At 50.5% G+C, this 26,459-nt stretch overlaps 14 protein-coding genes across 14 annotated transcripts; 9 read left to right on the top strand and 5 right to left on the bottom strand.

Moving 5' to 3' along the window:
* Positions 1-2,153: 2,153 nt before the first annotated feature.
* N7477_002950 (fungal specific transcription factor domain-containing protein) lies at positions 2,154-2,743 on the top strand (the record flags this gene model as incomplete). Its single annotated transcript, XM_056964613.1, has 2 exons — positions 2,154-2,364; positions 2,418-2,743. 2 exons carry the CDS (start codon positions 2,154-2,156, stop codon positions 2,741-2,743), a joined length of 537 nt encoding a protein of 178 aa, XP_056824566.1.
* A 99-nt stretch (positions 2,744-2,842) lies between these two features.
* N7477_002949 (fungal specific transcription factor domain-containing protein) lies at positions 2,843-4,268 on the top strand (the record flags this gene model as incomplete). The annotated part of the gene is made up of 3 exons (XM_056964612.1): positions 2,843-2,865; positions 2,954-3,793; positions 3,854-4,268. 3 exons carry the CDS (start codon positions 2,843-2,845, stop codon positions 4,266-4,268), a joined length of 1,278 nt encoding a protein of 425 aa, XP_056824565.1.
* Positions 4,269-5,404: 1,136 nt separating this feature from the next.
* Positions 5,405-6,718, top strand: N7477_002948 (uncharacterized protein; the record flags this gene model as incomplete). The annotated part of the gene is made up of 4 exons (XM_056964611.1): positions 5,405-5,511; positions 5,996-6,103; positions 6,212-6,613; positions 6,682-6,718. The coding sequence occupies 4 exons, from the start codon at positions 5,405-5,407 to the stop codon at positions 6,716-6,718; spliced, it is 654 nt and encodes a 217-aa protein (XP_056824564.1).
* Positions 6,719-7,307: 589 nt separating this feature from the next.
* Positions 7,308-8,999, bottom strand: N7477_002947 (putative cyclopropane-fatty-acyl-phospholipid synthase; the record flags this gene model as incomplete). Its single annotated transcript, XM_056964610.1, is given in 4 exon segments — positions 7,308-7,710; positions 7,724-8,270; positions 8,329-8,815; positions 8,892-8,999. The coding sequence occupies 4 exon segments, from the start codon at positions 8,997-8,999 to the stop codon at positions 7,308-7,310; spliced, it is 1,545 nt and encodes a 514-aa protein (XP_056824563.1).
* Positions 9,000-9,476: 477 nt separating this feature from the next.
* Positions 9,477-10,870, bottom strand: N7477_002946 (uncharacterized protein; the record flags this gene model as incomplete). Its single annotated transcript, XM_056964609.1, has 3 exons — positions 9,477-10,279; positions 10,337-10,519; positions 10,645-10,870. The coding sequence occupies 3 exons, from the start codon at positions 10,868-10,870 to the stop codon at positions 9,477-9,479; spliced, it is 1,212 nt and encodes a 403-aa protein (XP_056824562.1).
* A 336-nt stretch (positions 10,871-11,206) lies between these two features.
* N7477_002945 (tropomyosin) lies at positions 11,207-11,879 on the top strand (the record flags this gene model as incomplete). The annotated part of the gene is made up of 3 exons (XM_056964608.1): positions 11,207-11,224; positions 11,356-11,660; positions 11,717-11,879. The coding sequence occupies 3 exons, from the start codon at positions 11,207-11,209 to the stop codon at positions 11,877-11,879; spliced, it is 486 nt and encodes a 161-aa protein (XP_056824561.1).
* A 310-nt stretch (positions 11,880-12,189) lies between these two features.
* Positions 12,190-12,889, bottom strand: N7477_002944 (rRNA-processing protein RRP17; the record flags this gene model as incomplete). Its single annotated transcript, XM_056964607.1, has 3 exons — positions 12,190-12,434; positions 12,493-12,649; positions 12,707-12,889. The coding sequence occupies 3 exons, from the start codon at positions 12,887-12,889 to the stop codon at positions 12,190-12,192; spliced, it is 585 nt and encodes a 194-aa protein (XP_056824560.1).
* A 206-nt stretch (positions 12,890-13,095) lies between these two features.
* N7477_002943 (Ac45/VOA1 transmembrane domain-containing protein) lies at positions 13,096-14,184 on the top strand (the record flags this gene model as incomplete). Its single annotated transcript, XM_056964606.1, has 5 exons — positions 13,096-13,190; positions 13,244-13,542; positions 13,602-13,706; positions 13,756-13,995; positions 14,048-14,184. 5 exons carry the CDS (start codon positions 13,096-13,098, stop codon positions 14,182-14,184), a joined length of 876 nt encoding a protein of 291 aa, XP_056824559.1.
* Positions 14,185-14,751: 567 nt separating this feature from the next.
* Positions 14,752-15,858, top strand: N7477_002942 (uncharacterized protein; the record flags this gene model as incomplete). Its single annotated transcript, XM_056964605.1, has 1 exon — positions 14,752-15,858. One exon carries the CDS (start codon positions 14,752-14,754, stop codon positions 15,856-15,858), a length of 1,107 nt encoding a protein of 368 aa, XP_056824558.1.
* A 1,357-nt stretch (positions 15,859-17,215) lies between these two features.
* Positions 17,216-18,720, bottom strand: N7477_002941 (EXS domain-containing protein; the record flags this gene model as incomplete). Its single annotated transcript, XM_056964604.1, has 5 exons — positions 17,216-17,289; positions 17,408-17,724; positions 17,776-18,461; positions 18,535-18,584; positions 18,636-18,720. The coding sequence occupies 5 exons, from the start codon at positions 18,718-18,720 to the stop codon at positions 17,216-17,218; spliced, it is 1,212 nt and encodes a 403-aa protein (XP_056824557.1).
* Positions 18,721-19,521: 801 nt separating this feature from the next.
* pex10 (ubiquitin-protein ligase peroxin 10) lies at positions 19,522-20,637 on the top strand (the record flags this gene model as incomplete). The annotated part of the gene is made up of 1 exon (XM_056964603.1): positions 19,522-20,637. One exon carries the CDS (start codon positions 19,522-19,524, stop codon positions 20,635-20,637), a length of 1,116 nt encoding a protein of 371 aa, XP_056824556.1.
* A 730-nt stretch (positions 20,638-21,367) lies between these two features.
* N7477_002939 (OPT oligopeptide transporter) lies at positions 21,368-21,574 on the top strand (the record flags this gene model as incomplete). The annotated part of the gene is made up of 1 exon (XM_056964602.1): positions 21,368-21,574. The coding sequence occupies one exon, from the start codon at positions 21,368-21,370 to the stop codon at positions 21,572-21,574; it is 207 nt and encodes a 68-aa protein (XP_056824555.1).
* Positions 21,575-21,886: 312 nt separating this feature from the next.
* Positions 21,887-22,123, top strand: N7477_002938 (OPT oligopeptide transporter; the record flags this gene model as incomplete). The annotated part of the gene is made up of 1 exon (XM_056964601.1): positions 21,887-22,123. The coding sequence occupies one exon, from the start codon at positions 21,887-21,889 to the stop codon at positions 22,121-22,123; it is 237 nt and encodes a 78-aa protein (XP_056824554.1).
* A 473-nt stretch (positions 22,124-22,596) lies between these two features.
* Positions 22,597-26,264, bottom strand: N7477_002937 (3'-5' exonuclease; the record flags this gene model as incomplete). The annotated part of the gene is made up of 3 exons (XM_056964600.1): positions 22,597-22,802; positions 22,855-26,030; positions 26,200-26,264. The coding sequence occupies 3 exons, from the start codon at positions 26,262-26,264 to the stop codon at positions 22,597-22,599; spliced, it is 3,447 nt and encodes a 1,148-aa protein (XP_056824553.1).
* Positions 26,265-26,459: the final 195 nt, after the last annotated feature.

Genomic DNA, 26,459 nt, shown 5'->3' with positions numbered 1-26,459 from the left:
GGCATGAACGTGCATATGTAGCCAAAAGCATGGTAATTTGGAACAGCAACGTTGACGATATCTCCAAATTCGACGGATCCCAGACCCAAAGATGCTTCCAATTCGTGTAGCCAACGCGCAGTCTCAGTTAGACAGGCTTTAGGGAGTGAGGTAGTGCCGCTTGTGAAAAATACGGATAACTCGCGCGAAAGATCCGTGCTTTGCGGCAATTCTTCTGAATTGGGACTGACATCCCTAATCAAGGAATCGAAAGACTCCCATGGGGCAATTGATTCCCCGCAGCATATGTTGATTGTTTCATAATCAATGTTCATTTGGTCAAGTTTCTCGATACTTTTGTTTTTTCCAACGAGAAAAACGACCTTCGAAGGCTCAATCGACGATGTTACTGCTGTAATCATATGTTGAACCTCTTGAGAATTGCCCAAGTACTCTGGTCCGATGGGCACATGAGTACACCCGAGGGCGTATGCAGCCAATGTGCAGATCACAGATTCAACTTGATTCTCACAAAAGGCGAAAAGCACAGTCCTGGTAACCACACCATGCGCTACCAGGCTATCTTTTAACTGCACGACGACCCGGCCTAGGGTCTCATAGGACCACCGAAGATATGGAGCCTGTTCATTTGCCGAATCTTCTATCGGTAGGCTGGTGAAGCCATATAAATCAGGCGGTTGATGAGGGCAGATTATTGCTAGGTTTCCAGGGCATTACCTGACGGAGTTCTCAAACCGCGCAACTATCGACTGGGACTCACCAAGGAAGCTCTTCCCGTAGGCTTCACTCAATGAGTTCATGATAAGAAGAGCAAAAGATTGTGGTCTTTCGAGCAGGTGAAGGAAATGAAATACCACCGATATGAAAGTGGTCCCGTTAAACTCGCTTCACACTTACGATCAAAGAAGCCATCCACTATAGTAAATGAAGTCAAGTACTGGATTGTCAGAAAAAAAGGCCAAAAGCCTGTAGTCATTCAGTGACGTGTAAACAGCGGCGAGGAACACAAAAAGCCATATGCGTCCATGCGGTGCGTTCGGCTAGAGAAGGCCAATCGCATCAATACACATCAACACGCATCTGTTCGCAGTAAGCCCCGCACGTTGAGCCGAGCACTTATCTGTGTCAGAGTTCCCTATCATTCAAAACTAGTTCTTTTTGACGCTAGTTCAAATCCCGATCAACCAAAGACCCACTTTTTTCTTGCAGAGAGCCTCCAGGTACGGAGAATCGTGGCTGATCGGGCTCAATTCCCTTGGCATAACTTAGTACGTCACATTATTTTCCTTTCCGGACTGAAGAATCACTCATAAAATGTCCTTGCATTTTAACAATGCTGTCTTGCACGTATCTCTCGTTCGACTTCTGCAGGTCATTCAAGTAATGCTCTCCCGGAGTGAAGCGGCAAGGCGATAACGCTTTCAGGATCGCCAAATCCTGTACTAGCATTGCATGAATGGTTCCTACACCTTTACTAGTGAGGTAGACTTTCTTCGAATTGTCACCTATATCACACGCACTCACTGACGCAAATTACGGCGCCACTTCAAAGTCTATGGCGCTCTCAGAATTGAATATGTTAAGTGCATGGCTTGACTACGACTGAGCAGACGGGAAACTCTGTTCTGCACACCCTACGCTCGTATGTGGTGGCAAGGTATTTGTGAAGCGTGAAGTGTAGCTTGTGTACCAATTCAGGCAGCAGTAGAAACCTCGGGATTCGGCGGAATAACCTCGGAAAAATAATTTCAAGCCCCAAATGATCCCGCTCCCTGCCGAGGGATCTCTCAAGTGAACTGTAGAGACTCCTAAGATCCTCGGACTTGCAAAAGGGAACAGCAAATTCGCTCCGACCATGCCGTCTGCCGAGAAAGCGACTCGCACGCGCCGTTATAGGTCCGCAGTCGCTTGTCAGGCCTGTCGCCAACGAAAAGTTCGGTGCAGCTTGACTGTCACTGGTGTGCCTTGTGCTGGGTGTGCCCAAGATGGCGCGCAGTGTATTGTGGATTCAAAAGCCAAGAAGTGAGCATCACTCTTACAGTGTACTCTCAATATGCGTTAATGCTTACTCTGGACCCAGTGCCCAACCAGTCATCCAGACAAATCCACGAGCCAGGAGTCTTGTTCCTGCCGTTCATTCAAATTCAATAATAATGAGCCAGAATCCCTCCGCTGGTTGTATGAGTGAAGCCTCACCAATAGATCCCATTCGCAATCACTCGGCACAGTCTACGCCTAGTGCAAGACATACTCTTACTGATCCTGTGCTGAGTAACATTGAAGATGAACAGAGGAACGGCATTGAAATTGCCGAGGCAGCGTTGGGCCAACCAAGAAGAATTGGTGAAGTGCCGTTTTATACAGGTAACAGTCTCACCAGTCATATCATATCTGTGGGGATCTCATTTCTTCAATAGGTGATCAAACGGGACCTACGTCAGCACTTAACATTTGCTCGCCGGATGAATCATTACCGAAGCACTTTCTGATCCCAGCGAGCAAGACAAAACTATCCGACGATGACCGAGATTTCCTGCAAAGGAAAGGGGTATACACTCTTCCGAAGAAAGAGACCTGCGATAGCCTCATTACAGCATATCTTTTGCACGTGCATCCTATCATGCCAGTAATTGAAGCAGATGATCTTCTATTGCATTACCAAGCTGGAAAACTCCAAGACTACAATATTTCTCTGTTGTGGAGTATCTTTTTCGCAGCGACAAATGTATTTTCTTCCGTATGAAATACCAATTGTTTGGGCAAAGCTGACTATTAGCACACAAGTTTGTTCCAAACGACATATCTGCAGCAGAGGGTTATACATCAAAGAGGGAGATGAAATATGCGATGTATTCTCGCGCAAAGGTAGAAAGCTCGCACTCACTGTCTCCTCCATCGTTCAGATCCTAACATTTCACTTTCGGGTGCTAACTTGACAAAAGTGCATGTACAGGAACGGCAATGAGAGAAACAAGATCGTATTACTGCAAACTTCCCTTCTTCTGGGATTCTATCATTCAGAGATAGACGAGCATGTACAACCCTGGTACTGGACAGGTATCGCAATAAGCATCTGCCAAATCCTTGGTCTACACCGTAACCCCGACTTTTCAAAACGAAACCCATCCATAACCGAACGGCAAAGGTCCTCATGGCGCCGCCTGTGGTGGAGCTGTGTCTTTCGAGATCGCTGGCTTAGCCTTACCATGGGTAGACCTCTTCGAATCAACATGGACGATTGCGATACCCCTTTTCCGTCGCCAGATGACTTACTTTACGATATCGCTGGCTTACAGGACCCTATTTTTGGCTCATACATACCCAGCGATATGGGTAGACTGGCCGAATATTGGGTAATGCTGATTTCGTTAAGTCTTCAATTGGGCAATGTCCTTGCGATGAACTACCGAACAATTCGCCCAAAACCATCTGCTCATGAGATTGGAGCCCTTGAGAAACAATTACTACAGTGCGATCTTCCGGATCAATACGAAGCTGGCTTAACTAGAGCCTCGAGGTTCTACTCGAATCATGTTCATTTGCACTACCAGTCCGTTTCACCTCTCGAGATCTCTGCACTCTTGAGGACCCTACTGAATGACAATACCAGAGCTTTACTTATCACATTCTATCGTCCTCTTGGCACCGAGTTCCCGCACGATCTTCAACCCGCGGAAAAGGAGGACTGGCAACATCGAATGAGGATGAAGGCCGACGCAGCCGCGTCTCGGGCAAACGAAATTTTAGAGACGCTCGTTCAAGAGGGACTCCTTTACTTTGCAGGACCAATGACGTGAGTAACCTTCCATCCAGAAGCTGTCATACGCGTCTTAACTAAGTAATTCTTCAAAAGTCCTCCCCTTCTTATCCCCGCGATGCAAACCCATCTGCTGCAATGCAAATCCGGTGATGCTCTTTCCAAGCGAATCAGACTTAACAAGCTTGAAATGTGCATGCTTGTGATGGAAGAGCTTCAGAAAACCTACACTGTCGCCTCAATCTATCGGGGTATCTTCGTCAAAGCAATAGAACAGATATTCCCCGGATATTCGGCCCCTACGATATATCCAAACGCCATTGCCGCTGCTACCGCCCCTCTTGATCCTAATATCCGACCAGAGAGCTTTCCTACGGCTCCGGATGACTCTGAACAGATTGCACGGTTCGAAGACACGCAGACTGGCGATGTAGATGGCAATGGTCTGATGAGTGCTTTGATGGACGAGGCTTCTATTTTCAATTTCTGGGAGACTTGGAATCAAAGTTAAAGGTGTATTGACTTAGGCCCGGCCGGCATCGTTAATTCTGAAATGTATATTCTCCTCAATACTTAGATGTGTCGAGATTCTGCTTTGCAGGGAACACATTGAATCCCGCTTTGAGCTGGCGTCTCTTTTGCTTGCAGGGCCATCAGACCCGAGTCTGAGACAGCCCTCCGATCACTACCTCACTATGTTCAACTCGCCAGCAATTGCGATATGCCTTAAATACCCCTCGCATGGATATACCCCGGTCGCATTCTTCACGGCATTGGGAATCTCTTCCCAATATGAACATAAATGCCGCCATAGTAGATCTATAATGCCAACTGCGAACTGGTCCTAAGCCGGAAAACTGTCTGGCTTACTGATCAGGGCATCGAATCGCGTCTACCAAGACTCTAGACGGTTTAGCGATCGCTCAAGACCAAAAGGCCAGGGCCAACGACGCCCCTTTGAGTACTCGTCAAAATGGGGCTGATCGTAGCACCAAGCCCATAAGGGATGGAGCAAAAGTACCATGATCTTCAACATTTCGAACTATAGAGTCTTTAACACATACCATACACCTCCACTACGACTACAAGCCCTTTTTCTGTGTGGCTCGCATCAAAATGTGACCCACGCACACAAAAAGACACATGGCGGAGTAGACGTGAGGTTCAGCCCACTAACACTCGACTTTGGTGGCACGATTGATTCGACCGGCCTCGACCCTTTCCACCACATTGAACCCGATACTGAAAGCCAGCGTTCAGTGAATATTCTTTCAGCATTTAAGAAGTAACAAGATCGAATCCGAGACGAGTCAAGTCGCTCGCTATCTGTTTCTTTTTTCTTTGCGAGAGCTCTGCAGCTGAGTTGCCCTGCGTATGACACCGCTTCTCAACCCCTGTCGCGTCGATAACGTGTTCTTTCTCTCTTCGCTGAAGAGCTTTGGCAAGTCAAAGAAAAGTCATTATTCGCTTTAACATTGAGGATTGAGGCATGGCGTCAGCGTCGGAAGCTGAATTGACGACGACTCAACAGCTCCCGGTGCCGGGAGAGGGGGAAGTGGCAAATGATACCTCCCACAGGATTCAGATTGATTCGGAGGTATGGTTATCGTTCCGTGTCTGTGTACCTTTTCTTACATTTCTCTTAGGATGAAAGCTGCGAATTTGATACGGATTATGCCGATATTACATCATTGTCCTCGAGTGTTCTTGACTATGAATATGAAAACGGCCGACACTATCACAGTAGCCGCGCGGTAAGACCCAGCCGAAGCTCAATTCCTCAAGAGTGCCGCTCATCTTCTCTTGTAGGGCAATTACATGTATTTATGTAGTCGTACGGCGCAATGGAGACTGATCACTGACCGCGACAGGATGCCAAATGATGAGGATGAACAAGATCGAATGGACTTGGTAAGGACACTACCCTTGCAATCCCTCCATTTCACGATCATATACGCTAATTCAGACACAATTCAAGGCCCATCACATGTGAGCTCCAGACCTATCATCCTCATCGGTCTTCATGGCTAACAGAACCCACCAGATGGCTCATGTTGATGAAGGGCGAATTACACGAAGCCCCAATTGTAAGCCCGCAAAATACCCTCGATCTTGGGACCGGGACAGGAATATGGGCCCTCGATATCGCAGAATACTTCTTCCAACACTCTCATGACCCCCCTAGCCCTCTCCGTACCCCTATCATACGTGCATTTTCACTAACCAAACCACCAACAGGAAATTCTCCCAGGCCCACGTCATCGGCAACGACATAAGCCCAACCCAACCTAACTGGACCCTTCCCAACGTGGAATTCATCGTCGAGAACATAGAAGAGACCTGGCTGTACAAACCCAATCACTTCGACTTCATCCACGCCCGACTCCTAGCAGGCTGCATAGCCGATTGACCCGCCTTCATCAAAACAATATACACCCACGTCCGACCTGGCAGATACTTCGAGATCCAAGAATCCGCCGTCTGGGCCTGGAGCGACGACGGCTCGCTAACAGCCGACTCACCGCTATTTCAGTACGTGCAGGCTCTTGACGCAGCGGGGCATGCGTTAGGTAGGGAGTTGAATATTTATCACAAGTTGCATGGGTGGTTGGTGGAAGCGGGCTTTGAGGATGTGCAGCAGTCTACGTATCTATTGCCTTATTCGCCTTGGCCGAGGGATCCCTATCTGAAGGAGATTGGGAAGTTCCAGGCAGCGCAGGTCAACCAGGCGGTGGAGGCTTATGGGTTGAGGTTGTTGACACAGGTTCTTGGGTGGGGAGCTGAGCCAAGTAAGATTTTTCAGGCGTTGGTGAAGAAGCAATTGATGGATCGGGGTTTGCATGCTTATGTGAAGGAGTGAGGCTCCCCTAATGATTATGTTTGGGGGGTGGGCAAGGGCTTGGATGTGGGCTAACAAAGTATAGGGTTGTTGTTTTTGGGAGAAAGCCTCTCAGTGCATGAAATCATGACAATTGATCGTGGTCGGCGATTGTTGGGATACTTTATGGAATCTGCCGGGAGAGCGGACATTGTTATCTCCATTGAGACTGGTTTCACCTTGAAGCACAGATCGGACAATACTGTGTTCTTGAATTGGGAGGCGCCTGGATCAGACTGGGATATAATTGCCTTTGTAGACTGCTACGCGGATTCACTTCGGCTCGTTAGAGTACATTCAATGTAAGTTGATGAAGCCAGAGGCAAAGCATCATCTCATTCTTTGAGCATTACCCATTCCATCACCAGATGAAGAACTAAATAGCGGGCCCGGAACTGAAAACTGGACCCAGCATCCGAATCTTAGGCCCAGCCCAGATCCTCTCACCCACGACCTCCTCCTCCACCTTCACCTTACCATCCACATTCCTAAACTCGCTTTTGATGTCGCGCAGATCTATTTCATGTCATACTCGTAGCGTGCGTGTCGTGTTAAATCTAGTTGCACAGCTCCACGTCATTTCCAATCTTTTTTTGTCCCTCGAGGAATCATAATGATCCCTCAAGATCAGTTTGCATGTTGAGAGGAAAGAAGAGACGCCAGATGAAACATTTAGAGGTCCTTCTTGATGATGTGGGCACTGGGAAGAGTGCCATTGGCACGGGCGATAGCGGCCTCGCGGGCACCAGTGAGGCCGTGCTGGGTGGCAATACCCTCGATACGGTGGGTCGAGTTGATATTCTTGACGAGGGTAAGCTGCCAGCAGGTGGCACCACCCTGGCGGGAAGTGATGGTAGAGGCAGCCAGGAAGTACTCCCAGATGCGGAACCAGCGCTTGCCGTACTTGGCCTCAACCTTGTCCTTGTTGCCCATCCAGTTCCGGTACCAGCGCCAAAGAGTGGCGGAGTAGTGAACACCGATAGTGTCAACAGCCTTGATCTCGAAGCCGGCGCCCTCAAGCTTGTCGACGACGAAGCCGAGAGGGGTGGAGGCATCAGCACCAGGGAAAGATGTACTTGTTCATGAACAGACCCCAGATGAGATCTTCGTACTGCCAGGACTTGCGCAGACCAGCGATCTGCAGGAAGAAGGTACCATCGTCCTCGAGCATGTCATAAACCTGGGATAGGAAAGTAGAGAAGTGACGGACACCAACGTGCTCGGCCATCTCGAGACAGGTGATCTTTTGGTAGCCACCCTCAACACGAGGAGCATCACGGTAGTCGCAGCAGATAATACGGGACTGCTCCTCCTCAATGCCCGCCTTGCGAAGACCGTTGTTACCCCATGCAGTCTGGTTGCGGCCGAGAGTAATACCGGTAACGTGGGCGCCGTAGTGAACGGAGGCGTACTTGGCGAGAGTTCCCCAGCCGCAGCCGAGATCGAGAATCTTGTCACCGGGCTTGGCGCCGATCTTCTCACAGACGACGGCCAACTTGTTGTCCTGGAGCTGCTCGAGGGTCTCTTCAGAGTTGATGTCACTGATAATGCCGGAGGTGTAGATCATGCGAGGGCCGAGGAACCAGGCGTAGAAGTCATCACCTCTGTCGTAGTGGTCACGAACCTGCTCCTCGTCTAGAAATAGAATGTCAAAACTCAACGTGTCCAGCAATGAATCTCGAAAAGCGCTTACCCTGGGAACGGGTGTGCATCAGCATCTCAGGGATGAAGCCGAACAGGAAGTGCTTGAAGAGACCCATGGTGAACTTGAAGTTCGCCCAGTCGTGACGATACTCGAGGGTCTCAAGAGCATCACCCTTAAAGTCAACTTCGCCGTTGAAGTACTTCTCGTAGAAGACCTCCATGGGGATCTTGCTCTTGCCGCGATAGGTGGCACGGTCGTGCTCACTGTGGAAGTGCAAGTAGTGCTCAACGGGGAGGCCACGGTACTTGGCCTTCTCGGTCTTGCGAGGAGAAACGGTGGAGGAGATGGACCAGAAAGCCATGAGAACAGGCACAGTGGTAAAAATGGCAAAGAAGATGGTGGTGTAGAAGCCTCCGCCTACCTGTCGAGCCAGGTACCAGGGCACCACGATCAGAAGGGCGATCATCAAGCCATTGGAGAAGCTGTCACTGCCCGGAGAGTCAGCGGGGACGGGGGCATTCTTGATGGCCGGGTACTATCAAGATAGAACTATCAGATGTCTGAATACATGAAGGTACACGTAGCTCCAGGAGCTGGGGATAGCTACTCACCAAGGTGGTCGGAACACCGCAATCGAAGTCGGGCTTCGTCTGCACAGGGGCAGCCGGGGTTGCAATGAACTCGAAGTCCGCGGTGGACTCCGGGTGGTGGGTCGTCATCTCGAAGGAAGTCAATTGAGAGGGGTGAGGGAAGGGAAAAGGAGATTCCAAGGGAGGTAAATAATGTGGTGGCAGTTCCGGGGCGGTGTACCTTGGTACGCAAGAAACACGGCGGAAGCTGTGTTCCGTGCGTCGTGCGCAGCCGAGGACAGTCAAGGTCTGGACTTGTGCGTGAAAGACCACGTTGGCTGGATCCACATACGTAACTACTGGACCTTAATTAACGGGTTCTGCCTTGGGCCAATTCTCTTCGTGTGCCCTCGCCTGGCTGGGCTAGGAACGATCTTCAATTGAGTGGGGTTCCTGAAACTGGACGATCCGCGGTTGACCCTGAATACATTCCCATATGATACGCCATAATCCGTGTCCTGCCGATCCCCATTATGAACCATTTCCCAATCCTGAGAGTACATAAAAGCATAGAAACAATGAGTAATAATTGCATGATAATCTTCAATGCTGAACATGTTGGATCAGCTACAGAGTGAGCTGGAAGTTCTCTGTCTCGTCATCCTCCTCGAAAGTTGGCAGCTGCTCCTCAAGCTCCTGAGAAAGGGCACTCTCACCTGGAGTGTCAAAGCAGCCGGCTGCCTTGCAACGGGACCACATGTCTGATCCCAGAGGGGGAGGTCCGTATAGTTGTATGTAGGTCTCGGGAGACAGAGTGGCGGAGATGCTCGAGGGTTGCTCGGCAGTCTTCTCACGCAAGGTGGATGACACGCTCCGTCCCTTCGAATAACCCATAGTGGTATTGGAGGTGGCAGCGGCAGCAGTGGCGCGCATAGACGACGGGTTGGATGGAACTCGAGCCTTCTTGTGCATAAGGATGGACGAAGCCGATGCAATACGAGACTTAGGGACCGGAGCAGGTCTGATTGCGGCTGAGCTTGCCCTGGGAGCTGCCAGGGCAGCCGCAGCCTCACGGGAACGAAGTGTTGAGATGTTGCGAGCAGACCGGGTGCTTGAGGAAGTGCTTGAAGAAGTACTTGAAGAAAGCGTTCTAGAGCGAAGAATTCGCGGCTGCGGCTTTGGTGCGGGAGCTGCCTCATCCTCACTGGGGTCGTTGAATCCAACACTCTCCAGTTGCTTCATCATCGCCTCATTGGCCAGCTGATCGGCCTTAAGAGAGTCCTCCTGGAACTTGCGCTGCTTCTTTGTAAGGCCATCCTTACCGACCTCTTGTTTGCCATAAACACTCTCCAGGCCCAGGGCTCGATTTCTTGGTTGAAATTGGGGGAAGTTTGTATTGTAGGTAACATCGTCTGGGAGATCAGGCAGGGCTGTACACTGTGAGCAAAGCTGCTCGTCCTTTGTTGACATCGAATTGAGAATCTTACCTATCGGCCTCGGGGGCATGTATTCGATGTCGGGAACATCATCTTGAACTGATTCCGTAAAGACCTTTGTCTGGGCCTGTTGGATACTAGGGGCAGCCTTTTTAAGTCTCTGGGCGCTCGCAGTTTTCCGGTTGGTCTTGGGCTTCAAAGTTCCGCCAAATGGGGCCGGTGTCTGGGAGAGCTCTGGCTTTAGTGTTGGTATCCTTCATGCCCAGTGGAGCTCGGTTTCGAGGTTCTTAAGTAGGAAAAAAGTCAGCAAGACAGGGTCCAAAGCTTCCGCATCTCGATAACGCGTCAAGTTCACGTACCCATGGGAGTAACAAATGCATTGTTTCTCGGCTTCCCATTATCCTGACGGCTTCCATTTCCCTTGACTGTGAGTTTCTTAAACACGCCGGGGTGATTTTCGTCGTTCAACGGCACTTTCTTGCCAGGTGTCTTGGGGGCGAGATTGAGTCCTTGATTCAAGGGTTTGGCCGCAGCGGTGGTCTGGTGGGTGTTTACCAGGTTTTCCTGGTCGCGACGAGCCAGCATTGCGGCGGGTGGAGGTGCAAACACTTATCGCATGTAACGAAAAGGATGGGTCGAAAAGACGGTGAAATTGAAGACGTGTAGAGGGCACAAAATGGAGTTCTAGAGTGTTGTCCGGATGGTTGCCCGTGGAGACGCGGCGATCGGAAGTCAGTGATTGGATAGATGCGCGGAGGGGCTGCTTGTGTACGGAACACACGATTATTCCAGTCACTCATCAACTTTCCCCTTCTCCCCATCACCTCCAAACTTCACATCCGGCCTCCGCTGAGCGAAAGCCCTTTTCTTCCTTTCACTCATACATATTACTGCTTTACAACTCTTTCACTTTCATCCATCATGGACAAGATCAAGGAGGTGAGTCTCCCTAAACCCCTGGCGGGGTAGCTTGAGCTGTCTGCCTAGGTTCCCCTCCTTTGCATACTGGCCGTGCATCGCCAACTTTTATCATGCATGATGGACTATCAGCTAACATGACTTCCTTTCAGCGCATGAACGCCCTCCGCGTGGAGGCTGACGAGGCCCACGACCAGGTCGAGGAGTTGAAGAACAAGGTCAAGACTTTGGAACAGGAGAACCTGTCTAAGGAGCAGGAGATCACATCTCTCAACCACCGCAACCAGCTGCTCGAGGAGGAGGTGGAGAAGCTCGAGGCATCCGTCAAGGACGCCAAGGACGCCGCCAACCAGAGTGCTCAGCACGACACCCAAAATGAGGCCCTCCAGCGACGGGTGCAGCTCCTCGAGGAGGAGGCCGAGGAGAATGACAAGACTCTCCGGGAGACAAACGAGAAGTACGGCTGACACGAATACTTACATGGACTCATCACTAACGTGTTGGTGATCACAGGCTCCGCCAAACCGACGTCAAGGCCGGCCACTACGAGCGCAAGGTGCAGGCACTGGAGACAGAGCGCGATCAGTGGGAGGCCAAGTACGAGGAGATGGCCAAGAAGCACAACGACTTGCAGAAGGACCTGCAAGAACTCGAGCTCTCCATCAGCAACGTTTAAGTCGGGCCACGTCGGGGTATCGGTATTGGGTGTCAGGAGACGTTGGGTTGAATGCAGGTTCACTTCCCAGGTCGAACCGTCTGCTTTCTCATACTATGACCGGTCGCGTTCCCTTTTGTCCTCAGCCATGCTAGAGGCCGTGTCTCTATAGCGTATCCTTACATGTTGACTTTAGTGCCTTGCTCGGCAAATCAATTGCCCTTCTTCTGGCCCTTGTCCTCGTGACATCCATGTCCTTCATAAAAGCGAAATTTCATGGGGTGTGCATAGTAATAGCTGCGTGGTATATGAAAAACACAAACCTCCATCATCATTTTTCCCTCCGAGCCGCGGCCTTCTTGGACTTGCTTAAGCGTTGCTTGGCTTGCGTGAGCTTGCGCTCCCCCTTGCTCTCGTAGCGGAACTTCTTCTTCTTCGTCTTCGGCTTGTCCTTCCAGGACTTCTTGGGCTTCTTCTCGGGTTCGGTCGTCTCAACAGCAGGTTCCTTTTCCTTTTCCTCCTCTGAATTGTCTTCTCGCACAGACTTGCGCAGGCCTTCTCGGGACGCATCCATTTCTTCGACCGTCACGGTTGTGTATTTGTCTTCATCGATGTATTCGGCCTCGTAGTCCACCGCGGGGGGGTTCTTCGATGCCTTCCCAACCTTCCTCGCCTCCTTCCTCCTCGGAGTCAGGGTCGTTGTCGCTCCCGTCTTCCTCCCGGAGGCGCTTTAGTTGTAACTTGTGCTCTTCCATCGCTCGATTAAACTCGGCTTGTCGCTCTTCGCGCATCTGGAATAGACAGGTCAGCCAGTGTTAAATGTAGGTAGGATTGGAATCCAAGTATACCCTCTTGCGATCGTTTCTCTTCTCCTCTTTGGACTTCTTTTCGGCTACCTCCTGCGCCTGCTTGATGCGCTGCAGCTTTCTCTTTCGAAAGCCAGTGAGCCATTCCTGGCGGGCGGCGTCATCGAAATTGACTTCCTCGACTTTCGCAGTGACCACCTTCCGCTTCTTATACATGGGGCCCATGATGAAGATGTTCTGACAGTCTCCTCACAAGAAAAAAAAGACGAACGCACAGCGTCTCGTGGTTGTAAATGTTTCGGACGAGGCGCCGAAAAAAAAAAGTTGCATGTAGAGCTCAGAGTGGGCCGGGCCCGTCGACCGCCTCCGAGGCCAAGTCCGACCTCCCGTTGGCAACATCATCATCAACCACCACCTCCACCACAAACACCATGCATCTCAGCAGGTTCGGGCTGGTCGCCCTTGGGGCAGCTGCAGTCGATGCCTTCCGGGACACTTCACCCTTTTTCCTCGCCTCGACCTCTGAGTACATCGACAACTCCCCTCTCATGCTACGGCCAGCTAACACGCCTCCCTTAGGGTCTTGACGAACTCTGCATACATTAAGACTGGCACGTCGCTACTTAAGGACCTCTCCTCTTCGTTGAGCACCTGCCCGTCTGACTATTATGTCATTGTCAACCAACCTGGTGTGCATAGCTCCGACTTCGCGGCCCGCAGGTCGGCACCCCGCCTAGGCGCGAAGATGCTCGGCAAGGACAAGTCGATTCGCTCCAAAATGAGTGTGGACGAGGTCACTGGCTTGCTTGATACCACCGAGATCAAGTCTGTTCTCACTGAGAAGTGCAAGGCGCAGACTACTGCCATTGACGGTTCCTGTAAAAGGCCCATTGTATGATTGGTGACTCCTAGGACTCCAGCTGACCATTTCACGAAGCGGGAGAATATCCCATCTCTTTCGAATCGGGCCCTCGCATTGTCGACATCAGATTCCCCGTGCTCTCCTTGGGCGCGGATCGTGCCGATCAGCTCTCCGGCAATGGTACGTCAAGCAAAACCGAGGGGACTGACCACCGCCTGACAATTCCTAGATGGCCTTATCGCCGATATACTTGAGCGCATTCCTTCCGACGCCACGTATACTCTCCTCTACGCGACCTCGCCTCGCGAGTTCCCGGAGACCGACTCCGTCGTCTACGAATCCAATGACGGCTCGTACCAAGAGTCACTCCACATGGAACTCAAGCGCGACTACTCCTCCAAGCCCTCTACTATCTCCAGGCCCGATCGCCAACAGTCTTTGTTCGATGAGTACCAGTACTTCACACCTGGTTTGTACCCCTCCAATTCTCCAGTCATCAATGTTTCTCTAATCTTAAACAGGTATCTTCATGGGCTTTCTGGCTTCTTTCATCTGCATTGTGATTTTGTATGTTGGAATCAGCGCTCTGAGCGGCCTTCAGATTCCCTATTCTGCTTTTGAGAGGGACACGTCTGCTGCTATTAAAAAACAGCAGTAAATGCATGCTATTGGCTTGCCACATGCTCTGCCCTTGCTCGATGCATGGCAATTGAGTTTCTACACTATTTGGGGTCAGGGGCACCGTCAATTTCGTATTTCTTGTATGATACATCACAGCTTGCTATTTCTAGTAGAATCGAGCACATCATGTGACGGATTCCCCTCGGCCTGAGGCGCCACATTTAGCGTAGTCACTTGGCGTCTTTTGGCTTCGTTTCCTCGCTTAGACTACAACACCTCTCTTTTACCTCTCTCGATCCTCAGTCCCTCGTTGTCGTCCGGAAGACAGTCCTTCGTTTGAACGGGGTCAACTCGGTGGTTCCACCTGCATCTACAGAGCCAAGAGATCTGTGATCGAGGGGTTCTTTCGACCTGTCAGGAACAGAATCTCAGCCATCCTTCAGCTGAAGCGCTTATCAACATTCTCTAGTCAAATCGGCCGATATCAGGCTGCAGGGGTATCTGGGTATTTTGCATTGGCTCTGTTCATCTCGACGCTGATCTGCGCTTACCCCGTACCCGCTGTGGAGAACAAGTTGAAACGATTGTTTACGGCCTTTGCACCATGCGAGTCCTACCCAGTGGGCAGCGAGTCCTGCCTTCCTTCTTCATTGTTTTTCTGCTCGTCCTTACAATCGCTGTTCAAGTCTCTGCGGCACCCGCAGCAGATACCACTACCGACGCCCAGACCACCGCCGATCCCTCGACAACTGATAGCACCCCTAGCGTGAGCGAGAGCACCACTTCCACCGAGAGCACTTCGACGACCACTTCGGACAAAACCACCTCCACCACGACGTCCTCAACTTCGACGTCCTCAACTTCGACGTCCTCAACTTCGACGTCCTCGACATCCACGACCACCATGTCTACTACTTCCATTACCACGTCAGACACATCTACCTCCACCTCCTCGGACACCACCACATCCTCCGTTTCCACAACAACGACATCAACGTCCTCATCCTCCACATCAACAGGCGGCGCGATCGTGACAATTCCACCTACCGCAAATGCGCCGTACATGCAGACATCAAACACTCCAGAGGGTACAGTATTCATCGCCGTCGGCGCCATCCTTGGCTTAATCGGCCTTGCCGTTCTCGCCTGGCGGGGAATGGTCGCATGGTCCGTGAACCGCTCAGTGCGTCGCGCAGCTCTCGCCCACTCCTCTGAGAACAAACGCCTTATGCGCGGAAGTCGCAAGAAGCGTGGAACAACCGTATACACCGCTGCGCCAGCCGGAGACGTCTCACTAGAGAAATTGGGCGCCGCCACTCGCGCAAGCGTCAGGCCGAACCGTCGAGTTCCCAGCTCAAACAGCGGGCTATTCTTTTCGCCCACTGCCGGCGGTGCTGGATCTCACAATAGTATCAATGCGACTGGGAATCGCGCTTCGACTTACCTCCCCTCTGGATACTATGCCGCCGCCGGTAGTTCCACTCCCGTTAGAGATGCGTCAGGCTCGCACCCTGATATTAGCTCTCCTTCTCTGCCAAATATCGGCACCTATGATACCCCGCATAATCAACGCGGCTCATACGTAGGTGGTTCCACCAGCTCGCTGAACCTCAGTCAGACGCCGCAGGGCCGCGCGCCGAGTGCGTATCTGGAAGATCTGTTCGAGAATCACCCGCCTCCCAATAACTCCGGCAGGCGTCATCACCGATAAGTTCATTGCGCACAATGCTGAGAGCCTGAAAGTTTGGCGGATTCTCTTTCTGAGCTTTGAGTTTAGTTCAGTTCGGCTTTCTTTTCTCTGTGATTTATTCGGAGTATCTGTTGGTTATCATTTGTATATTGAAGCCGGCGTTTTTCTTTTCTTATGGGAGCGTCCGGCTGCTAACTTCTTCGGTATCTATTTTCTGATTACTTTCATGATTTATGGTGATTTTGATTTGACTTTGTTTGTACATTTGTACTAATCCTTGCATTCTTTCATATTTTTTTTGTTTAAACAGAGCATAGTTAGGATGATCAATGATTGTCTGTTTTGAATAATTCATCGATGTATTTAGGTTGGATAGACAGGAGAATATACCTTCCAAGGTTCAAGTACACTCTACTGTCCCCAAAGGATCTTTCCGGTCAGAACATAACTACTGGGCCTGTAAGTAATACCTCTGATGGCATGATAGTCCCCATTTGACCGCATGAGCCGTTGAGGGGCCGAAGAGCAAGTTTACCAGGGGGCTTCATTCAACAGACGAAGAGACGCCCGCTCGGTGAGTCGTTCCCAACGCTAGTCGAGAGTAAGAATTGAACAGTCTTTATTTATGACTCAATTTTACGGGAAGAGCCAATGAAACCAGAAAGAACGAGACCTGGTAGATATCGAGAGCTCTAGGGAGAGGGGCACAGTGACAGGGTACAGAGCTGTTTAATTTGCTCCTGCAGTATTCGCAGCCACAGTAATTTCTTCTTTGTTCCTGTTAAGTAGGATCCCAGAACTGCTTAGTCCGATATCTATTCCCCGTTATGGATTTACTTTTACACATTGCGAACACATTCAAATGACATCTCGAGAGCTCAATTAGCAAATAACCAATCCTCGCAACCATGATGTACATGCCAGTGTCAATCTTCCCAGCCACAAGCCTGAATATCAAGGAAAAATAGAGGAGCAAAATGAATACTGTAGGTATATACAACGCAAGGCTAAGGAGAATGCATCGGTGAATCCGCAACCGAATACTCCGAGACAAGCCCAGAGCACCAGCAAGTCAAATCATCCGGAAAGGATGAACAGAAAGAGTACCTGAGAGGCAGGTGGAAATATCGATGGTAGAAGTAGGAGGGAAAGAGGAAGGGAGTTTGGTAACACAAATAGGTGAGACGCTTCCTTACACCAAGCAAATACCAGAGATTCGGGTCTCGTATCTATGTCTGTTCGAGACTGTGACGTTTGGCGTAGGAATTTGATGCGAGTCCACGATGTTGATAGGCGGGAAAGGGAAAATATGTTCTGTGTCTCATGCTCGTTCCAATAGAAATCCAACGCTCAAAAAAAAAAAAGCCGACGAGGCAGTTTAATCCGCGTCGAATTTGTGGTTGTATTCGCCAAGGAGAACATCGTCGGGCCCGGGACCGTGGGTGTTGCGGACTGTTTCACGAGGTATGTCAGCATGGTCAGATCATGAAAGCGTGGTGCGTTTCCCAAGAAGACTATTTTTGTCCCGAGAGGAGCGGGTGGGGGAGGTGTGTAGGGGAGTGAGACATACTCCATTCGGCCTCGACTCGGAAGAACACCCACATCCAGCGCCGAGCGATTTCAAGAAACATGAGGATGAACAGACCGCATTCTGTTTCAGGAAGCCATGCGAGACCCGGCAGCACGCGCCACAGCCACGAGAAGCGGAGTAAAAGATCCGCGATGATGGCGTAGTGGTACAACCGGTCGGAATGGAAGTAGCGGTGCCGCCGGAGTCCGTACGGGTGGTCTCTGTCATGGCGCTCGGAGGAGAAAAGTGTGAGGTCCCAATCTTTGACCACATCCCACCAGAAGGAATAGCTGGAGCTGATGAAGGAGAAGATGAACCTAGGGGAGATCAGAAGATGGCCGGAGATCGCAGGGAAAGTTGACACTTACAGCAGACGCATAATGGTCATTTCGCTGTATCCGTGGAAGTCTAAAGGATTATAATTCCGGAGTTTGGCGGCCAGCCAGATAATCGGAAATGCGGTACAATACTTCAAGGCGTTGGCCAGATGTTGATTGCCCTTGCTCACTTCCCGGCGGGAAGTTGTTTTGCGAGACCGCACGTATTCGGTCAAACACTGGCGAAGTCGAATGGCAAAGGGAACAGCGATGATAATGGGTACGACGATATCCTTGCCACAAGCACGGTTCGGCTTGGAGGTAGCAGCCAGGCCATCTGTGAAGAACATGCAGAAACTGACGTAGAGATCTCCCAGGACCCGCGCATAGCTGGTCAGGGCATCGGCCAGCAGGATATCACAAAACTTGCCATCCTGTGACTCGGCCAAGCCGCCAATGGCCACGCGCTTTAATGTGAGGAGGAAGCGAATGCGGCCCGCCCGAGAGGCGCGGTTGAGGGGCCAGATCAAAATCAGGAGAAGAACTATGAAGACGGACTGCGGGATGAAGTCGAGGCGTTCGACCAGTTCGAAGGTGCGGTGGGTAGCGATCCAGAAGACGACGAGCCAGAGGACGAGGGGGATAGTAAAGAAAGTGGCTAGGCGGTAGGCCGCAATATGATGTGGTCGTTGTGTAGGTGATGTGTGTGAGGGGTATCGAATCAGCGCAGGAACATCCTGACAGGAGAACAAGTTGGTTAGTTCGGCTCAACGGAGGGTTCACGGATGTCCGAAGGATTCCGCAACTTACAATGTTGGCCTTGGCCAGATAGTGAAGATTGATAGCCCATCCCCAGAAACCTATGGCGGAGTTAACCACGCGATCAATGCCCCATTCCCGTCAAGACTCACCAGCAACCAGAATGGCAGCTATGCGGATAGGGAAGGGGAGGATCAGCCCAAAGCCATCCAATTGCGCATGTTGATCAGGACCCATTATTCCATGGATCAAAGCAAGGAAAGAGATTGAAGCAACATCCACGGAGACCCCAGGTGGGGAAAAAGGTCGACACAAAAGAATGACGGTGAACGTTGAGTCTTGAAAGAAAGGAACTTTTCCCCGTGAGGCCGCTTTCAGCACCCTGTTAATAAGCGCGTAGTAACGAAAATACGCGCCCACTTGAGAAACGCCTTCTGTGGACGCCAGTGGACGCCTGCGGACGGCAAGGTGGAGAGGGGCGTCAAGACTGTGGCTCTGCTCGAATCGACTGGTTTTGGTCGAGAACTCCACCGGGTCTCCCTGTTGCATCTAAGGTATAATTAGAACTCCATACCCTGATGCAGAAGCGGATCCGCACGATCTGCAACTTCAGGGGAGACGAGGACTGGGCTTTTGATTGGTGTGGTATCATGGTGATCCCTTCACCTCCTTGGAATGACTGATTGCCAAACCTTACCTCCCGGAGTGAAGTCTATATGTTTTTTTCAATGTCTCTAGGACTGAAATCAGGGGTAACCGGACAAGAGCCACTACTTAATGCGGAGCTCGACTGCGGTGGCTTTTTGCCTTGAAACTTTGGTATTTATTTTACCGGTATTGTCATCTGCGTCAGTGCCCTGGGGTGGTCATGTGATATCTGGTAGAGGCAAAGTCACATGACCATGGGCCGAGGCACTATGGGGAACATCAGTCCGAGCTGGGGAAGTTGCCCGTTAATGCATCTCAATATGCTCTGGTCCCCTCTACAGAGCCCCTCTTGACGGTCTCAAGTATTGAGATCTATTCACACTGCTCATCATGGCCGACGATGACCCCGGTCTGTCGCTGTCAACCCCCGATGCTACCGTCAGCTCTCCCGCCTCCAACTTCTATCCATTCGCGACATCCCCAGACGTAATCCGGTCTCACGAGAAAGATGCCTTTCTCACCAGCAGTCTGGTACAACAGTCCCAGTCCATTATCCGATCTCTGAAAGGCGCCCGCTTCGCTCACACGTACTCCGATTCCATCAAACATATTACCGAGCTTGTCTACTTCTCGCTAACGACCGCTATCGGCAACCGGACTCTCGGCGAAGAATATTGCGACCTCTTCCAGCTTGAAGATGACACACTCCGCCTACCAGCAATTTCTCGGCGTGTCGGATACATCCTCAGCAGTATTCTAGTGCCATGGTCATTGCAACGGCTCCTTCCCGCCCTGCGTGCGCGAGTGCGCAGCAAGCTTGAGCGCAGTATCGCACGACAACAAGTCCGCGCAGCGCAGCAGGCTGGCCTGCTGCATTCTAAACCAACACCGCGGTCGTTCTTTTCTAAGCTGCGCATCCAGCAATACATCCTCGATCACTTGGACTCAATCACATCATTGAACCCGATCTACGCGCTCAGTATCGCGACTTTCTACTTCACAGGCTCATACTATCACCTTTCCAAACGAATCTGGCGCCTTCGCTATGTATTTACCAAAAAAATCGACGAAAGCGAACAGCGAATCGGGTACGAGGTTTTGGGCGTCTTGATGGTCCTGCAAATTGCCGTGCAGGGTTTCTTGCATATCCGTAGACTGGGACAGAGCATGGCCGAAGACGACAGCCAGACCTCTGAGGCAGGCGAAAAACGCTCTGGAGAGATTGCTCTGATCCCTTCGATTCAAAACCCGGCGGCAGTTCCCTTGCTTCCTGCTTCAGCGGCTCGTTATGATCTAGAGGAGGACCCGGGCGCCGTTGCGTGGATTCCAGAGGGGCAGCAGCGGAAGTGTACGTTGTGTTTGGAGGTTTTCAAAGATCCTAGTGTGACGACTTGTGGGCATGTATTCTGTTGGGTTTGTGTTCGGGACTGGGTGCGCGAGAAGCCCGAGTGTCCATTGTGTCGACAAGAGGTTTTATTGGCCAAGGTGCTTCCTCTGAGAGGGTAGTCCTGAAGACCGGTGTTAAGGATATAATTTGTTTACATTTCGCGTGAGGCTTGGTTGCTTTGACAAGTTTCTAGATGTATATACTTGATTTGGACGAACATATACCCTCCTTGGCTTCTGATTCGATGCTTTTACTCCACTATTGCCATTTAAATTCCCCATTCTCGACGTTGCCTGGCCCTATGGTGCTCATATCGTGATCGATCTTGGTGAGCATGGTCGGAGGATGCACTGGGGGTTTCTCCACCGCTTGAACAGTGACCTGGGTGTGTCGATTTTTATACGCCGCCGGGCCAGTGTCAATTCAAGGGCTGGCCAGTCTATTAAGCTGATATCGGGGCTTTGGCATCTGATTAATTCTCAACATACATGCATTCGTGCCCCCGGAAACGTAAGAAGAAGGAATGTGCTATAGTATTTAGGTCTGATCCACAGCTCCGGAATGTATCGCGAAGGCAAGAAAACATCTTTCGCGCCTGGTTCATTGGTATGCTCCTGATTATCGTGTTCACTGGCGTGAATCAGTTGTCCACCCTGCGATACCCTTATATCTTTCTGTCTTCATACGAGGCCCAGGTTATAGGAATTACCTGAGTTGTGGTACCTGGCAATTTGGGCCTTTAGCTTCGCTATTGGCTGTATCACTGCCCGGTTCTACGACACCGGATTCCCCATCTAGGGCAGGGTTGTCGGTGTCCTTCTGTGTCTCATTCTCCAAAGGCCATACGGCATGGTCTATGCCATCACTAACACTGAAGTGACGAACAATGTCATTGCCGAATTGATTGCTGGATACGCTATCCCCAACCAACCCATTGGCAACATGATTTTCAAAACATATGAGGTAGTTTCATGCGCGCAGCCCATCCAGTTTGTCCCCGACCTGAGGATGGGCCATTACATGAAAATCGCCCCGCGCGTCATGTTCAGCGCTTAAATCATTGCAACCATTGTGGCCACCTTTGTCAGCATGGGTGTGAATGCGTGGGCACTGGCAAATATCGAGGACGTCTGCGAAACAGGCCAAGCAGCCGGGTTCAATTGCGAGAATATCACAACATTCTTCACCTCTTCAGTCATCTGGGGTGCAATCGGACCCCGGAGGCTCTTCGCCAATGGTCAAATGCATAGTTACACTCTGTATGGGTTCCTGATGGGTCTTTAATCGCCTGTCCTGTTTTACTTGGCATCAAAGTACTTCCCAAAGTCCGGAGCTCGCTATATTTACTCCCTACTGCTGCTCTACGGCATGATCAACTTTGCGCCTTACAATTTGACCTGTTGTATTGCTCCTTTCATCGTTGGCAGCGTCTTCAACTTCTACATCAAGCGCCACTATCTCGCTTGGTGGGAGAAATACACATACGTGCTCACGTCATTCTTTGGTGCAGCGCTGGCGATTTCGGCCGTTATCATCTTCTTTGCCGTGGAGTATCACCAAGTGAATTTCAACTGGTGGGGTAACACCGTCTCCTACGCTGGGTGAGATGATTCGGGCTGTGCTCTTAAAGGCGATACCTGCGGGCGGAAACCCATCTTGAAGGATCATTTGGATGGACTGCTGAGACTTTATGACTTATGTATACGCCAAGTATGTTTAGTTTCAAGTCTCATGCTTCATATGCCCAGCGTTTGCGTCATGTCATAGAGTCATGCCAAGTGAGAAATGTTTTCAAAGAAACTATGATGATAGTCAAGGGCTCGCTTGGGCTTCTCCGAGAGAACCAGAAGCCAAAGAGGAAACAGAACTTGATGTGACAGTTGGCAGTGTAAATGGAATGATGAATGTTTTCTTCATAGATCAATGAGAGGTATTGAAAAATAAAGGTGCTCGCTGCTCTGAGGCAACGCAATGCGTATCTGAACGGAAATAGAAAATAGAACTCCGTATATGATCGGAAAATGGACAAGAGGATAAAATGTAGAAGCAAGTCACTCGACACAAGATTTCAGGGCTATCTAGGAATGCTCAGCAATGTCAATCTCGATGGGATCAGTGGCTGCAACTTCTTTATCTCCGCTCCTCACCAAATCCCCGCTGGGAATGACAATTGGCTGATTCAGTTCAGCATGCGCAGGGCGAGGCGGGACAGGGACCATGGACTCTCTCCTTCGTTCCATGACATTAAACAGACAGAGACATGCGTAAGGATCCGTAGCGGCATCTATTGATGACATGTTAGGTTTGGTGTAAGCATTGAGTAGAAGCATACTCACATTGGACTTGACGATAATTTAAGGACCTCGTCCAATCCCCGCATCGCACATCTTCGCTCTTTTCAAGAGGCATGCCAAAATGCTCTTCCATCTGCTCACTCAAATTGACACTCCTCTTATTGACTAGCTTTGGATTTGCCAGACCATGCTTGATCAACTTGAACAAGTGGCTCAACTCGAATATCGAACGCGCTTCAATGCCAAGGAACTTGCGCAAACGAGTCGAGTCCGCTTTTATGGCAACTCCAACCTTGGTGATCGCAGGAGATTCGAGAATGCGTCGGAGGGTCGGAGCAACAAAGTCTTCCAGACCACGGGCCGGCTTAAATAGGGCGATTTGAAAAAGCGCGATGCGGTCCTCGTTCGCAATCTGGATCAAGGAGAGATTGTTCTGGATAGTGTCTGTAGCGAAGGCTTGAGCTTTCCATTCCATGTCGAAGCCGATGACTTTGCTATCAAGGAAGAGTTTCGAGATTTCTTCAGTGCTTTCGAGGGTTTTGCAGTAATGTACAACAATTTTCTGACCGTTTGGGGCTCTTTGGTCGCTGTGTGTCCAGAATGACGGGGTGATTTGTGATTTGGCTTTACCATTAAGCACAGACGATGATATTTGGGTTGAGGGTAATTCGTCCTCTGTGGACCAAACAATATCTTCAGTGACTTTTCTGATCGATGGCACTGGTGTGGTAGCTGTTCGGTCTTCCAGAGAGTCATGGCTGCAGTTCCTGACATTGGCATGGTTGAATCGGGAATTGGTACAATATGATCGTCTTCTTACTCGGCGAGAAAAGGCTCTGAAGGTCTTCCAACTTGAAGGCTTTCGTACAGCTGGTGCTGCCGCTCTCGATGGAAAAGACTCATGCTTCGACGCGTCGAGCTCGGCCAGTGCCTGAAGCTTATTCACCGTTAGCTCCAGGTCTGTATCCGAGGCATTGCGTTTGCGATTCTTTAGATTCGTCGCAGCCGTTGCTTGGAGATCGTTCGAAGTCGCAAAGGGGTCGTTCACTCTTGATCGATGCGTCCCCGAAGGCTCAGACGACGCCAACTTTGCAGACGAAACACGGTTGCCAGTCGCCTTCTTATCCGACCCCCATTTCTTAGAAAGATGCTGGTTGTCCGGGGTATTTGCGTCAAACGATATCTTTGGAGATGCTCTCGGCTCGGAGTTGGTCTCCTTCTTAGCCCAAAATGCTCCCATGAGCTTAGACATGGCAGCTGCGAATGGAATTTGTCCAGACTCTGTCACTTCTTGCGCTTGGGTTGATGAATGATTGCGGATATCGGCCTTCTTTCCCTGATCTTTCAGAGCCACCTTTGAAGGCTGACCATGTAGATGTCGAGCCGTTGACTTGTCATGAATATGTGCGGCAGCTTTCGAAGTGTAACGTAACCTTTGACGTATTCTCCGCCGTAAAGGCTTTCGAACTGCTGTCTCAGAGCCCAGATTTTGAATCCCCGGGGCTCTCATAATTCTCTCTCGGTGGCGTATCAGTTTGCCCATGCGAGTCCAGAATGGTTTTACCAACGTTGTGGAGCTCACCAAAGACTCTTGTTTGGTATCCAATATCACAGACATCCACCACGAGTTGATGCTAATTGAGACTAGTGAATTGACGTAGGATTCAAATAGAGAGTCGTCTTGACTCAATAGCCGAGGCAGATTGAAGAAGCCCTGTCTTTGCATATTGGGCAAGCCCAAGTCTTCGAGTTTTTCTTCTGTTTGAAGCCGAATCCAATTGACATTCCTGTACAGATCCAGCTCTGCCGTGAACTCTTTTTGTGCTTGGCGGTATTTGGTGGCCCAATCGAAGATCTGGTGAGCAGACTGTATGGCTTCAGAAGGAGAGAGGCCATCCCACATTGGGCCATATGTGCCTTGCAAGGAACCTAGTAAGTAGTAGGCCTCATGGAAGATGTCTCGCTGCATAAAACCGAGAATGTCAAAGGGCGCCATGACATCAAGTTGGCGTAGATATCTGTTCTCAGGCGAACATCTAGTGGTTTGGGGTCCCTGGCGCCACTTTCGATAATTCACCCACAGCCGACGGGCGGGCAAGGTCTGCTCCTTCTCAATAGTCCGTTTCAAATCAGGGGGTCTATCCAACAACATTGCGGTCGAAACCTCCCAGGGAGACCGTGTAAAATTGTGTTGGATAACTTTTTTTGGGACATGGTCGCCTGCGGCTTTGAGCGGATCTTGAAATCCCCTGGACCTGTACCAAAAGCCTCGGTGGAAATGGGCGATCTGAGCAGTTGCTACCGTATTTGCTTTGAGTGAATGTGCCATTGCCATGAACTTTGAACCACCGGGTATACGCGTGTGTGCCAGGCTGAACAAGGCCCCTTGGATTTCAATCGCCCCGTCTCGCACAGCGAACCCTTTCTTTTGAAGCCGACGGTACTCTTCTTGCAGCTTCTCCGAATACTGCAGCAGGGCATCGACTTTGGCTCTAGCGGACTTGCGAGGCTCCAGATAATTTCGTTCCACCAGGTGAATAAGATCACGTATGTAGGCTTCCGAATCTTTAACAACTCTCTCGAGCGTTTTGCCGATTCCCTGGATGACTGCAATCTGTAGGTTGCAGATGATGCGTGCCGAGTTCTCAACTTGCTTTTGAAGAGCGGGATAAATTTCGAAGCGAATCTTGCAATATTCGTGCTCAATCAGCCTGTTCTCGTAATGGTTTTCTTGAAGTTCAGCCTGGAGCAATGCGAATGTTGCATTGAAGGGCTCAATGACAATTAAATGGAAGGCCTCGGCATATTGCTTGTCCCACAATCGGAGATGGTTTTCACATTTCCAAAGAGCGTTACTGAAGTTATGATATTTGATGTCAACAAGTTCCTGACCGAGTTGAGAGACGCGAGGCATGTTTAGAAGCTTGTGCTCAATCATGATAATCTCTACCCGGTCCTGGGTTGTGAAGACAGTACGCTTCTTAGGTTTCTCTGTCCGAGATGAAAGAATTTTCCGCAGATTGTCTTTGCTAGCACGTATGCCATCCGGACGCTTGGGTTGTCGGTGGACCAGGGGTGGCGAACTTGGAGTGTCCTCTTCATCATCTTCTTCCAGTATAATTCGAGCGGCGCGCGTACTCGAGAAGTTTCGAGCCAACCGCAAGCTGCCTAAACGCTGTTTGAGAACTTGTCGACGGCGAATGGCGCCGGGCCCTGGGCTTCGTTGTGAGGTACAGAAACTATCATTGCTTGAATGGAGTCAACTGCTTGGCCTTGCATCAAAGGGTGAGGCGAAGCGGCCATACCTATTCTGTACTGATAATGCAGCTACACCATTAATGTAACGACTGCATGAATTGCCGCCTTGTGTTGCGGCCAAGGACGAACGCCTCAGGCCTGCTGGAAGGCTGAACCACGTTCGCATTCTGCGTCGCAAGCATAGTGGGCCTCATCTGAGGGTTCTTGCGGTGGTTGCACAGTGTGCTAATAATGAAGCAGCCCCTTTAACGAGTGACTGGGTTCCAACGGTCTCGTAGCAAGATATGTTGAGGAGATCGACGTGTTAGAGAACAAAGTATCGGGGAAGTGCGGCTAGTCCAAATTTGGTCTAGCCGCTCGGCCCGGAGAAAAACCAGCTTCCTCAGAGC

This window comes from Penicillium maclennaniae (assembly GCF_028827695.1).
Source record: "Penicillium maclennaniae strain IBT 15551 chromosome Unknown utg000003l:1.0-5670915.0:1.0-5674809.0, whole genome shotgun sequence".
Taxonomy (NCBI): Eukaryota; Fungi; Ascomycota; class Eurotiomycetes; order Eurotiales; family Aspergillaceae; genus Penicillium; species Penicillium maclennaniae.
This window is presented reverse-complemented; position numbering and strand designations above follow the sequence as displayed.